A 13467-nucleotide genomic window follows, 5' to 3' on the forward strand; every position below is an offset into this window, starting at 1 on the left:
TTTTGTATTCATGATATGTTTTGTTTGTAGCATGATAATTGGTAATCAAGAAGACGTTGGATTGTTTGTTGATTATCTGATGAAATTTCGTGTTGTTTGGTGCTGACTCTCACCTTAAGAAATTTTTTCAGACGAATTATCGTGTCCCTTTTCACAAAGAATATGCCGCACGACAATCGGCCGGCTTGCGATTCCGATCGATCGGCCAAAGGTATTAACTCTCGTTAATAGTTTACGTGGGAGTTTACCCAAATAACGAGAGAAGAAAGTCGAACTTCAAGTGCTTTTATTGTTATGCAATAATTATTAAGGACATTGCAGCTCGATCGATGGCCACCTGTTACCACCGCGATATATAGTGTTGAGTTAGCGTAACGTTGACGTGATTTATTGCAAATCCACGCGAATTAAATTCGAGTCGATCGCTTGAACGACGCGCATTACATCGCCGTTAAATCTTCTCGCGAAGTATTGACCTGTGTGTGCGGACGACTGACTGATTACAGAATCTAGCAGAGAACAAAAGATTATATTCCTTATCAAGAATCTTACTGGCAGTCTATTTCTGCACCATTAGAAATATAATAAAATTGAAAAGAATTTATACAAAAAGAAGAAGACAATAATATTATGTACTGTGCTAAAAAAAAGTTTACTTAATTTATTTTCCTTTTTTTTAATAAAAGATTATCTTTAAAGATTATCTTTACAAAGAATACCCTCTTGATAGCACACAGGAAAAAAAAACGTTTAATTGGATTAATCAAATTTCTTGTGAAAAATACACAAGTTTAGGGATTATAAGAAATTGAAGTATACAGAAATTCTGTGTACTTCGGACAAAAAGCGTTGGTTTATTTATTGTAACCAAACTTTATGTCTATGCAACAAGATCTTTTCTCTGAGACCAACAATGAGAGCAACATAACAACAAAACGTATAACGTTTACTTGAGTACAGCATGTATTTTCCTATGTGTGTCTATTCATGTCGCGAAAAAATTACGAGTTTACGAGTAAATCGCTGCGCCTCGCGCGCAAAGAAAATTTACAACAATTGTCCGAACAAAAGTTCGTCGCACAAAAGTCGCCACGCGAAAAAAACGTTGCGCGTTATGATACGACAGCAAATTATAGGATGACTCCGCAAAGTATAGGTGGAGTTCCTCGTGGTAACGAGCAGTTCCATGATTGCGCAGTCTCGGAACTCGAACTCGCGTTCGGCTGTTCCGTTCGACACAGCTCCGAGGTGCCATGACCTTATTCTCAAAATTTCTACCTGATTCTGTGTTTATGCAGCCTGATCGAGTTCTCCAGAACGTATTTTCGTAGATGAAGGGCCGGCATAAGTAGCCAATTGATCGCCAATACTGAATTACCAACACTGTCCGAGAAGGAAAAACGTCCGATCACACGTCGACGATTTTACATTTTCGCATTTTTTTTTTGTAAATAAAGTAGCCCAAAGTTTGCCAAGGACGCATTTTCATAGATAAAAAATTGGCATAGATAATGTAAGCGATTATAATTTAATCTTCAGCACCGTCGCTGCTTACATAAGCGTTAAAGCACGAAGAACTCGAAAAGAAAAATTTGCTCATTGTTGTGAATTGTATTCCAAATTTCTTGAAGTGGAATCGCACTCGAAACGAGTGAAAAGTGGCAGCATTTCCCTTGAAGCGATGGTAAAAATACTGCCACTCGGAAGAATTTCACTCTAGCTTAGAATGGATTCTGACTATATGAGCGATTTTACTGATTAGAGTGAATATGTTCTGTGATGATCAAGACCACTCCTCAATTTGAATGAAAATATTCACTCCACGAAACTAAAGCGTGAATCTGACGTATACTCCACTTTCACAAGATATTCACTCTGATCGGTTGAAACATTTACTCATACGGAGTCAGAATTCACTCCAAGCTTAAGCGAAATATACCTTCTTCTATCTCGAGTGGTATTTTTGTTAGGGAAAATACTATCACTTTCACTCGTTTTGAGTGACATTCTGCTCCAAAAAATTTACAGAGTACTTTGCGATACTTCCCAGTCGGATATTACGTGTTCGTCTAGACTGACATCGACGATGATCGATATTTCCTCATTTCGCGTAATGAACGAACGAACCAATGAACGGGTTAGCGTGCGTGGGTCACTTGTGGTAGGTCACGGAGTCACTTTATATTCGAGAATTCCCAGGACGGCCTATCGATCCGTGCACCGGCCGAAGGGACGCCGTGTCACGGGGAGTCAAGAACCCCAGCAACCGTTTCCACGGCCGGTTGTTTGTCGCGGGATGCGGAAATTCGGATGTGCAAAAGTTCAACGGTAGATCGTGGATCAGGAGTAGCTCCGCGAGATGAAGGAGCTGAACGATTGGTGGTGCCTCGTGCCGGAGCAAAATCGTACGCCGCGCATCCCCGAAACTCTGCTCGCTCTGGACGGAAGGGTATTCGTTCTACTTGCTTCTCCCGTTCTGCGAGACTTGGATTCGCAAATCCTCTTGTTTCTCCTCGACAAGAGGAGCCTGGACTTTGCTTTCTGTTTTTCAACGATGATCGGTTATCCGCGCCCGACAGTCGTCTCTTTTTTTCACGTACTCGCATGTCTGTCCTTTTAACACCGAGGAAATATATTTGTGTCGTGGAATTGTTCGTGGAACTCGTTTATCAGTCGACAAACAGTGAGTTTCGAGCTTTATTTTTTTTTTACGCCCCGTACGTAATTTGTGAGTAATAGTAGTTGGTGAAAAAAGATTCATGAAGTGTCGGTCGTTTTGTCTTGCGTGGATCATGAATTTCCCGACAAACAGCGAAGAGCGTATTTCCAGAGATAGCCTTGTCATTATTATCACCTTACTCATATATTCATACTGCAAAGATGGATATAAACATACTGCAAAGATGGTATACAGTGTGTCATAATAACATATTTGTTTCTTGCACACAAAAGAATATATACTGCATTCAAGTAAATGTTACTTATTTCTAGTGTTTCATAGTTTATATGTCCGCAAATCTGTCGTAAGAGTTCATCATAAGAGCATCTAGTTTATTCAAATTAATTCTAAATCCTAATAAATTAAGCATTTCAATCAAGAAATATAAAATTAAAGCAAAAATTTTCAGTTTGGACAGAATGTTTTTAAAATAAAATAATTTAGTTATTCGTTGAGTATGCAAACTAAAATTGGCTTGATGTGTTCATTCAGTGGGAAAGTATAGACTCGACACAGTGGCTTGATGTGTCAAAATAGATTCAATTATAATTCGCACTGATGATCAAGTTATCTATATTTTGGAGACTAGCTGTGTCAAAAGTTGCGGATACCGTTGTTATTTTGCTCTACTTTTCATAACGGGAATTAAATCTTACATAATAAAATAGAGCGCGATATAATTATCTTTAAAAATAAAGAGAGATATGTTATCGGCGTTTATATCACACGAGTGCTAGATATAGTATTGCGTTGTTACAGACAACACACACATAGATACGTATCTAATTATTTTTTAGATACTTTTTATAGGCACTCATGTCGTCTAACGAGTATATTCGTGTACTGATAGAAAAAATGTCTAACAAATAAAATTTATTTATTTAGGGGGAGTTATTAGATTCTTTTTTTTTAGAATATAATAAACAATTGTGCTTTTGCGAAAAGCTGCGATTTAAAAAAATGTACACTAGGAAAGAAATATTAGAAAATTTTTATTTGTGGGAGTTTATTTCACACGAATAAATTTTCAATTGTTTTTGTTTCTCAGTACACATTTTTACTTGAAAAAAATTTTTCTTAGAGGAAAAATATGTATATCATTATAAGTAGGTAATTATAGTAATAATAAGTAATTATAGGTAATAATAGTAATAAGTAGGTAATTATAGTAATAACTTAGTAGTTATTAGTATTCACCGAACAAACATTTCTTTATTTTTTACCCAGCGAGAAATAACTCGTCGATCGACATCGAAAAGATGTCATTTCTCGCTGGGTAGATATTTCTTCTCTCACAAAAGGACATCACGTACTTACCGATTCTAATAAGAAATTTTTTATGAGTAGTCTTTATCCAATAATATTTCCTTGAAAATATCCAATCGATGCACTTCTCGGAATTTATAGAGAAGAAGACTGATAAAGTTTTACGTTAAAGATTCAGATCCGAGTTTCGTATCTTACGAACTTTTTCCCCCTCTTTTTATACGTATGGAAATATTAAATACATTTTATAAATACAATTGCTATTATTTCTTTGAAAAGTATAAATTATTCGAATTATAATTAAAAGAAAGAAAAAGAATACCTCGCGGCGCTGTAGCGAATGGTAATTAATTGTCCAATCATGTGCAGCATGACGAAACATATGTCGGTATAATTATTGATGTAATCGTTGTTAATCAACCCGCTAACGTAATAACGAGACTGTGAGCGAATAAAGTTTGTTCAATTTTAATAACGAAAAAATTGTCACACGTTGACGGCGATCGCGCCGTTTAATTGGGCGATGGTTTAAGGCTGACCTGGCACGGTTAAACAATCGCTTTAAAAATCATTGGCAGTGCCCCTGTTTGAGATATAACTGTGCCGCCGTGTCGAGACACTCCGCGTCCATAGTCCATTCAAACGTACAGAAATTTCTTTTATTCATACTGCATCTCAATTATAATTTGCTTTTCTAAATTGCAAGTTGTGACCTATTGCGTCAAACGTGAGCGACGTTACGCAACACTGTGGGAGTGTCCGCGAGGCGAAATTGAAAATGCAGATTCGCCGAGTGTCTTCCTGGCTGCCTGTATAATTTACATTTGTTTAAATCACTTTTTTTATTACATTCTATTTTTACTTACTTGAAATGGATTTCTTCAATCTGCTCCTGCGATCTCTTTTCCTCTTGCTCTTTCAACTTGTATACCTTGTTCCCGCTTTAAATTTCGCGTAATGCCTACCGTAACGGACTCGCTTAGGCGAACGTTGATTACGTCGCTGTGGTATAATGCCGCAAGCGGTTTGCGGTGCCGCTATCCTTGACGGCAAAATGTGGATCATGGGAAGTACAAGACCCGGAGGCAATTTCGGACGAATTTTTTCTTCCCTTTTTCATATGGAAAATATTAAATACATTTTGTAAATACAATCACTATTTTCTAATTTATTGCTATCATTTCTTCGTAAAATGTAAAAATCCGAATTATAATAGCAATAAATTAGAAAATAACGATTGTATTTACAAAATTAACAAATTTAATTACAAATTTTTTAATTTAATTAAAAATTAAAATTAACTTAACACTTCTATACATATAAAAAAAGGAGAAAAACAAATTCCCAAGGTATGGGACTCGAACCCAAGTTTTGCACTCGTTTTAAGTGAGATTTCGTCATAAGAAATTTTGAAAGTATTCTTTATTTGTTAATAGCAGCAAACACAACCTGCGATCCTTAAGTAAACTCCCTCATATTTCAGGGTATGGCGTTCACTATCGAAGAGAGACAGATCCTGGGTATACACGGTCTCCTTCCAGCAGCCGTGAAGACTCAAGAGGAACAGTTAGACCTCTGCCGCCGTAATCTCGAGCGCTACACGGACGACCTCTCGAAATATATATACCTCATAGGCCTACTGGTACATTGAACAAAGTGGTTTTTGTATCATCATCGTTCGGCTAGCCCGTCATCCTTTTGCCAAGGCTGTAGCTCTCCTTCACGCTGATTCTGACTCACAGTCTTGTTTCATAGGATAGAAACGAGAAACTCTTCTACCGTTTGTTGTCAGAGGATGTAGCCGGCATGATGCCGCTGGTGTACACGCCGACCGTGGGTCAGGCGTGCGAGAAGTTCGGCCTGGTGTATCGTAGACCGCGGGGCCTCTTCATAAGCATCCACGATAAGGATCACGTCTACGACGTTCTGACGAACTGGCCTGAGCAGGATGTGCGGGCGATCGTCGTCACGGACGGCGAGCGGATACTTGGCTTGGGTGACTTGGGTGCTCAAGGCATGGGCATTCCCATAGGAAAGCTGTCGTTGTATACCGCATTGGCTGGCATCAAGCCGCACCAATGTTTGCCCATCACTTTGGACGTTGGCACTAATAATCAGGTAAGCGAGTTCTCCTGGACAGACAGTTCGGTGTGTTTGGCATACTTCTTTGCGCGTTGTAAGCCGTGGAGAAATTCGTGGGTTAATTTCATCGGGGATATTTGATTTTCGTATTTCGTTAATATTTACGATACAATCCGATTGATATATTGATTTCCTAGACGAGAAGTTTGTCTCGTTATCCTTTGACTCGTCTAGTTCTCGCGAAGTCGAGTTAAGTTCTTGTCTGACGATAGTCCAAACTTTGATTACAAAATCATTTGAAATGAGTTGATTTTTAGATTTTGCGATACGTAGACAGTTAACCTTATGTTCTTGCAGAAATTACTAGACGATCCTCTGTACATCGGTCACAGACACAAGCGTGTCACCGGACAAAACTACGATGAACTGTTGGACGAATTCATGCAGGCCGTTGTGAAGCGGTTCGGTCAGAATACGTTAATCCAATTCGAGGATTTCGGCAACGCTAACGCCTTTAGGTTGCTCACCAAGTATCGCGACGACTATTGCACTTTCAACGACGACATTCAAGGCACCGCCTCCGTCGCCGTTGCCGGCTTACTGGCTTCACTTTGCATCACGAAGAAGAAGCTCTCGGAGAACACCATCGTGTTCCAGGGCGCCGGAGAGGTAACTATCGAAACATTCGTTCAGCACTTGGAGCAACTTACGTAAGTTACGAGAAGCTATTAATAGCGTCTTTCACCATTTTCAATTTCTCCGAAATGGATAACGACGTGGTTCTACTTCGAATTATGAGTAACTTCCAGATGCTACATTCCCAGGCAGCACAAGGTCAGCAATCGGGTCATAAGACGTCTTTAAAACATCTTTAAGACATCTTTAAGACAAGTTTATAAGATATTGTCTTAAAGATACCTTAAAGACGTCCTCTGACTTAAAGCTTAATCTACAATATGCTCTTTGCTTCTTGCTCCTTTCTCTTTATCTCTTTGATCTTAAGCTTTAAGTCAAAAAAAGATAGAAGACAAGAAACAGGACGCAAAGAGCATATTGTAGATCAGGCTTTAAAGATGTCCTAAAGACGTCTTATGATTCGATTTTGGACATTTGTGCTGTCTGGATTGCATGTGAATTTTCGTAATTCTGACTGTGATCAATCCCAGAGCAACCGATACATTAACGATTTGAAATCCTCGACGAAACTAACGAGTTCTAAACTAAAATTGAAAATCGCTTGCCCAGGCGTCGTTAGGTATCGCCTCGTTATGCGTGACGGCCATGCAAAAGGAAGGAGTGAGTGAAGAAGAAGCTAAGAAGAAGATCTGGATGGTAGATTCGAAAGGATTAATTGTGAAGAACCGTCCGCGCGGTGGGCTCACGGGACACAAGTTGGAATTCGCACGCGAGGACGAGCCGATCGACACTCTGGTGGATGTTGTGAAGACGGCCAAGCCATCGGTTATCATCGGCGCGGCCGCCATCACGGGCGCTTTCACGACAGAAATATTGCAAGAAATGGCGCGAAATAACGAGAGACCGGTTATTTTTGCTCTGAGCAACCCGACGAGCAAAGCAGAGTGCACTGCTGAGGAAGCATACACTGCTACGGAGGTTTGCAAACTTACTCATCTACAAAACTAGTGCGTCGCGTTTGGAAGATATTTTAACGAGCTCTCACGTCACGTTTGTATCTTTCCTCGACGAGAAATTAGAACGAACTTAAAGAAATATATATTTATACGCAGAATTTAATTTGAAGAGAAAGATTTTTCCTGTTTCGGACAGAGTTTATTAGACGATGATTGAATTTATGATTAGATCGCAAAAAATGCAAGTCAACGTAGAGCACCGTAAAGATATCTTCCTGCAATTTCTACCGAGACATGCATTCTCGTGCTGATGAAATTCTTCGGGACATTTAATCGACTCATCGTTTGAATCGCGCAGGGAACGTGCATATTCGCAAGTGGCTCACCTTTCCCGCCGGTCAAATACAACGGCAAAACTTTCCATCCCGGTCAAGGTAACAATAGTTACATCTTCCCTGGAATCGCGCTTGCCGCAATATGCGCCGGTATGCGCACAATTCCTGAGGAGACCTTCCTGATCGCTGCGAGAGCTCTCTCCGAGTTGGTGTCGCAGACCGACTTGGACAGTGGGAATCTTTACCCGCCATTGTCCGACATACAGAAGTGCTCGATGAGTATAGCTTGCGCGATTATGAAGTACGCTTACGAGAATTGTGAGTACGAATATTGTTATGAATCAATATCGTTGTAGTATAATGCAAACACTCGTCAATTTAATCCAGACATATATATTTAGATATATTGTCTACTTAAAGCCTAATCTATAATGTGCTTTTTGCTTCTTATTTTCTGCTTTTTATCTATTGCGCTTTCGCTTCTCGATATACTGTTTTATCGATGATTGCGTCTTTTGTAAAGCGGGATCTACAATGAAGATTTAAGTTTTAAGAAATTGACCAACCACGGTTGAATATTCTTGTAAAAATCGATTGTGGTTGGTCAATTCCTTAAAGCTTAAATCTTCATTGTAGACTCCGCTTTATGTGTTTATTTTTTCTTCTAGAATTCGTCAACTTTTGTTGAACAACAAGAAACGAAAGACAGAAGCAAAAAAATAGTAGCAATATTACATATAACATTATTATTACTAACACTGTAATAAAACACAAATGGTTCTGACAATAATTCCTTTACTATGCGATTATGGTTACAAATACCAAAGAGTTCTTTTCTCAGTGTATCAATAGTAGACGATTATCGTGTTTTTAATTAGCGTAAATTGATTTCCTTCACGCAGCGCTGGCAACAGTTTATCCAGAGCCTAAAGACTGCGAGAGCTTCATCAAGGCGCAACTATACGACACGAGCTACAAGTCGTCCGTGCCTCCAGTATATTCATGGCCGAACTTATAATGTCTCCGATCATCCAATGAAGACTTGACTTTGCACACGATTTTGGGTCCACGAGCGAGAACATATACGCCACACATGTAGTCGTGCGCGCGCGCATACACACAGTGTTCTCGAAAATTGTCAACGAATTTCGCTTACGCTATTCCTAAGAGCCTGTTGATCGGGCTTACTTTATCCGAAGCACTGCGTACGTGAGAATGTGAGCATAATTTATAAAAAAAAAAGAAGAAAATAAAAGAAATTGTTGAGGTCGCAAGGGTGAATTCGCTCATGTTGGATGCGAAGCAGCGTTGTCGAGTGTGTCGTCGACTGAGTGTATCAGTTTGCTGGTTGAACAAATAAATCTCGACGCTGACTTGAAAGAAATGTATTTATTGCTACTCGTAACATCGCTTTTCGCAGATATCCCCCGTTCGAAGAGCAGCATATGTAAGATTCGTCATATTTCGTAGATGTAGTATGAATAAAGGTTTTAAACCAAAACTTTTCTCTTATGCAAATTAAAGATGTGATGAGATAGTGGGGGACAGGGTAAAGATATTTGCATGTGTGAACACACCGCGTATAATATTCGGCATACATTCTTGACTTATAATTCAAATCCTCGTAAAATAGTAAATCTGAGCCTACAGAGACGGCAAAATTTCGCTATGATTTAGGCCAGGAATAGAAAATCGCCGGCGGCAAATCAGTAAGACCAGAAATTGCAGTCACGGTGAAAAATCTCGCGGATTCCGCGTATGAGTCGCGATGAGTCAGAATTGAAACTACGAGAGCAACTCCGTTTGAATGCAGAAAAAAACGCAGAAAAGATCTCGAAGAAAAAATTTTCTAATACAATGTATTCTTATATTTTAAGATGCACGTAATTCACACCGATGAATTGTAGATGATAGTTCTTCACACACTCCCTCCTTCGTTCGTTCGTTCACTCACGCACTCTCTCTTTCTCTCTCTCTCTCTCTCTCTCTCTCTCTCTCTCTCTCTCTCTCGATGCTTTTCTTAATGTCTTACCGACATGTGTTCGCGTAAATCTACCTGCATTATATCACTAGTTCCGACTTACTGCTAGAACACTTTCGTGGTCGTCAATTTATAACCAATAGATTATTACAAACTGCGGACCCGAGTGATCTTTGCTTCAAACTCATTATCTCTTGAATAATAGTTTAATATGGTAATAAATTTAAGGGACAAAATGTACAGTAGCGCTTAAAAAATTGTTTACAATCTCTGGGACTCTGTTACGCTACACTGAGCAGACACACTGGCGTTTGCGCGCCAGTAACAGGGACTTCGTCATCGATTCATGATCGTTTAATTCGTGGTAAAAGTAAATTGTAGACACATCAGGAGCCTTTCCTTTATTTTTGACAAGCGAGTCAGCAACCTGATCATTTGTCGTCGAATATACTCGAATTAGTCCAAGTTCCACGGCACCATCGCACTACTGCCTTCCCTACGTACAAATTCGCTCTCGAGAGATAAAGCACGAATTATATCGTGAGAAATCTTCGAATTTGATCGATGTCTTTGCACATGTGTGCCATTCTAATAGTCTCGCATTATAACGAGTTTCGTTGCTACGCAAGATAAGTTTTCATGAAAACTAAAGATATCAGAACGAAGACGTAGGGCAGTAGTAGTGTCGTTGAAAGTGGAGTGTCTGTCCAGTAGGGAAGTCGGTCCCTTTCCTAGCTTCATCGAGAGAGCGAGTGTGATCGTTCGTGGGTCTGTTGGGAGTCACCGGCTGCCCGCGGGTCAGGTAATCTCTGAGATGCCGGCAGAGCATCGAAAAACGAATGCGTCAATGAGTCCTTCAGAGTGATGCGTAGTGAGGGTTCGTATTCCAACATTCGCTGAATGAGATCAAACAGCTGACGATGTTCATCATCATCTGATAGCATATAGCGCTGTAACAAACGTTGAAGAAGTTACTTACGTGTTCGCGAGATGAGTGTAGTAGTATATAAGCCCATATCAAACCTTCTCTCTGTTGGCGATTAAGCTTTGTATTTACATACTAAAAAGCTTATACGAAATTACGAAAGATGGTCATAAATGTTTCTTGGAGCAATTCAATCAACTTTTCCTTAACATTGAACTTCAACGCAGAAATTTCAATCCTCAACGCATGGGTCGTTATGAACTTAAACAAAGCCTGACAAAATACTTACGTGTAACGGCTTGCAATTATCTCGCACATATCTGCCAGCTGAACTCTTGTCATCCCAGTCCAACTTGCCATGATAGAAGTACTTGGTCTTGGTTTTGCGTGCCATACGATGCGGTATCGTGCCAAGTATACGCTCCATCATCGCCAGGTGTTCGCGATTATCGTGTGTTTGGAATAACGTGATGCCCAGGTATAACTCGAACAGGATGCAGCCAATGGACCAGACGTCGCAGGGCTGGGACCAACCCAGTTCTGCAATTCAGAAGCGCAACACGACGTAACACGACTAGCTGTGATATAATGCGTAATAACGCGCGTGCGATCGGAGATATTTTAAGAGAGATGCTCACCTAAAATTACCTCGGGCGCTCTGTAGTGTCTCGTGCTAACGATCGTGCTATGATGTTCATGATCGAACGTAGCGCTGCCAAAGTCGATGAGCCTGATGTCGGTTCGTTTCACGCGTCTCACGTCCCTCCGCTTGAAAAGGGAAAGCTTTTTTGGAACACTTTAGAATAGTAGCTTACCCTACATACCATAATTGAAGCTCTCAAACGATCGTACGATACAGATAGACGCTAACGAAGACAGCACACACCTTTTTGCTGTTATACGTGCTATCGTAATCCGAATCGACGAACAGTATGTTCTCCGGCTTGAGATCCGTGTGCGTGAGTTTGTTGTCATGTAAGAATTTCACTGCGTAGCACAGCTGGTAGCCCATATGCCTAACATGTTCCAATGGGTACGGCTGATAACTGTTGTCCCTCTGCAAAAGACAATCCTAGATTAATATTATTAAGCCAGAGGATTGTCGTCGTCACGGTGCATCGTGCTAGTACTTACTAGGAAGTCAAAAACGCTCAAGCCGAGCATCTCGAAGGCGATACACATGTGCCCATGATAATTGAACCAGTCGAGCATTTTCACGCAAAGACTGCAACGCGATGGAAGACAATTTAGCAATCTAGATTATTAATCGTAATAACAGAAAACGTTTTTACATGTAGGTTGGAATAAATGGAAAGAAATGAACGATCGTATACTAACTGCTGGCCTTCGGGATCCTTAACGGCGATCTTCTCTAGCGCATTAATCTCCAACTTTGCAGCTTCTCGGTATTTTTCCACATTCTTGATGATCTTCAGAGCCATTACGTGATCCCTACAACATTTATTGTCATGATTCACGATACTGGGAAGAAGCTTCACGCCAATTCAAGACTCATCGTCTCGAGAGAGAAGACGAGTCGTCGCGCCCACGAATAGGAAAACACTTTTCCGGTGTGGAAAGCGCGATCGCGTTCGCCGGCGTTCCGCAAACCGTGATTCCGTATTCCGTTAAAGAGATCCGCGGCCGTCGGGAACGCCCGACTCGTAAAACAAAGTGCAAGGCCATCCTATTATTGCGACCACTCGCGCGTCATTTCGCGACAGCGTCGGACAGCTATTTCTGCGCCGCGCCGAGAGCACTCGCACACTCGAGGAGTCGTCGCGACGCGCCCGCGCATTTAGGATTTCGCCTCGGCGCACAAAACGAGGATGACGCGCGCGCGAATCAGAAGAGATTCGTGAAGGCGAGCGCCGAGGAACAAAACAGAGAGCGAGAAAGAGAAATATACAGAGAGATGAACAGATATCTAGATGGAGAAGGAGGTAGAAAGAGAAAGAGAGAGAAGCGCGAGACGCAGATTACCTACGTATACGTGTGAACTGTCACACTTACATTTGCAAGTCCTTAACCTTGACAACTTTTCCAAAAGTACCCTCTCCTAGGGTGGCCAGTACTTTATCTGCAATGTAAAAATCGGGGTAAATGCCCAGCGGATACGGGCCTCGCGACCCACGGAGAGCGCTCGCCCGCGTTGCCCGCGCGTGCGCGCTGCCGGCGACCCGGAGAGGCGCACCCTCCCGCTCACCTTCGGGCGGGTGACCCGCGCCTGTCGCTCTACCGAGATAAGGGAGACCAGAGAAAGGTCTCCCGCGCCAAGGAGAACCGTCGCGCTCGGAAACAAAAAGGACATACGTGAGGGAGAGAAACACGGGCGAGACTCTTCAGCGTGGGCGCTCGGCCGTTCTCGTGTCGGCTTTATAATATTGTATGTCGCGCGCGGCTTCACGCGAGTATAACGAATAAATGAAGAATGCTAATTGTGGAGAGATTTAGCAATGATATCGACCGGAACTGCCGCTCTCCTAGAGCACCCTGCGATTGGGTGGTGGAGCCCTAACAACCGAACCGAACGGACGCGCGAGACGTGGCATTTACTGTCGGCCGCG

At 41.4% G+C, this 13467-nt stretch overlaps 2 protein-coding genes across 5 annotated transcripts in view; one reads left to right on the forward strand and one right to left on the reverse strand.

The window, feature by feature from the left end:
- Positions 1 to 9236, forward strand: part of LOC116852013 (NADP-dependent malic enzyme-like) — a 15139-nt gene extending 5903 nt beyond the window's left edge. For both annotated transcript variants that reach the window (XM_032831973.1, XM_032831972.1), the window contains exons 3-8: positions 5469 to 5627; positions 5741 to 6103; positions 6425 to 6736; positions 7313 to 7681; positions 8018 to 8312; positions 8897 to 9236. In XM_032831973.1, the coding sequence (XP_032687864.1) occupies positions 5469 to 5627; positions 5741 to 6103; positions 6425 to 6736; positions 7313 to 7681; positions 8018 to 8312; positions 8897 to 9012 (1614 nt within the window). In that variant the 3' untranslated portion in view covers positions 9013 to 9236. The remainder of the gene's footprint in view (positions 1 to 5468; positions 5628 to 5740; positions 6104 to 6424; positions 6737 to 7312; positions 7682 to 8017; positions 8313 to 8896) is intronic.
- The window catches only part of LOC116852012 (serine/threonine-protein kinase Doa), a 12512-nt gene continuing 7817 nt past the window's right edge, over positions 8773 to 13467 (reverse strand). Inside the window, exons 3-9 of one of the 3 annotated variants that reach the window (XM_032831968.1) lie at positions 12914 to 12980; positions 12239 to 12352; positions 12035 to 12125; positions 11787 to 11957; positions 11539 to 11683; positions 11190 to 11440; positions 8773 to 10925 (exon numbers count right to left, since the gene is read on the reverse strand). In XM_032831968.1, the coding sequence (XP_032687859.1) occupies positions 10713 to 10925; positions 11190 to 11440; positions 11539 to 11683; positions 11787 to 11957; positions 12035 to 12125; positions 12239 to 12352; positions 12914 to 12980 (1052 nt within the window). In that variant the 3' untranslated portion in view covers positions 8773 to 10712. The remainder of the gene's footprint in view (positions 10926 to 11189; positions 11441 to 11538; positions 11684 to 11786; positions 11958 to 12034; positions 12126 to 12238; positions 12353 to 12913; positions 12981 to 13467) is intronic. The other 2 variants (XM_032831969.1, XM_032831971.1) reach the window with 2 other exon arrangements.

This window comes from Odontomachus brunneus, unplaced genomic scaffold (assembly GCF_010583005.1).
Source record: "Odontomachus brunneus isolate Ranch 3 - 2012 unplaced genomic scaffold, Obru_v1 Obru_scaffold_199, whole genome shotgun sequence".
Classification (NCBI taxonomy): Eukaryota; Metazoa; Arthropoda; class Insecta; order Hymenoptera; family Formicidae; genus Odontomachus; species Odontomachus brunneus.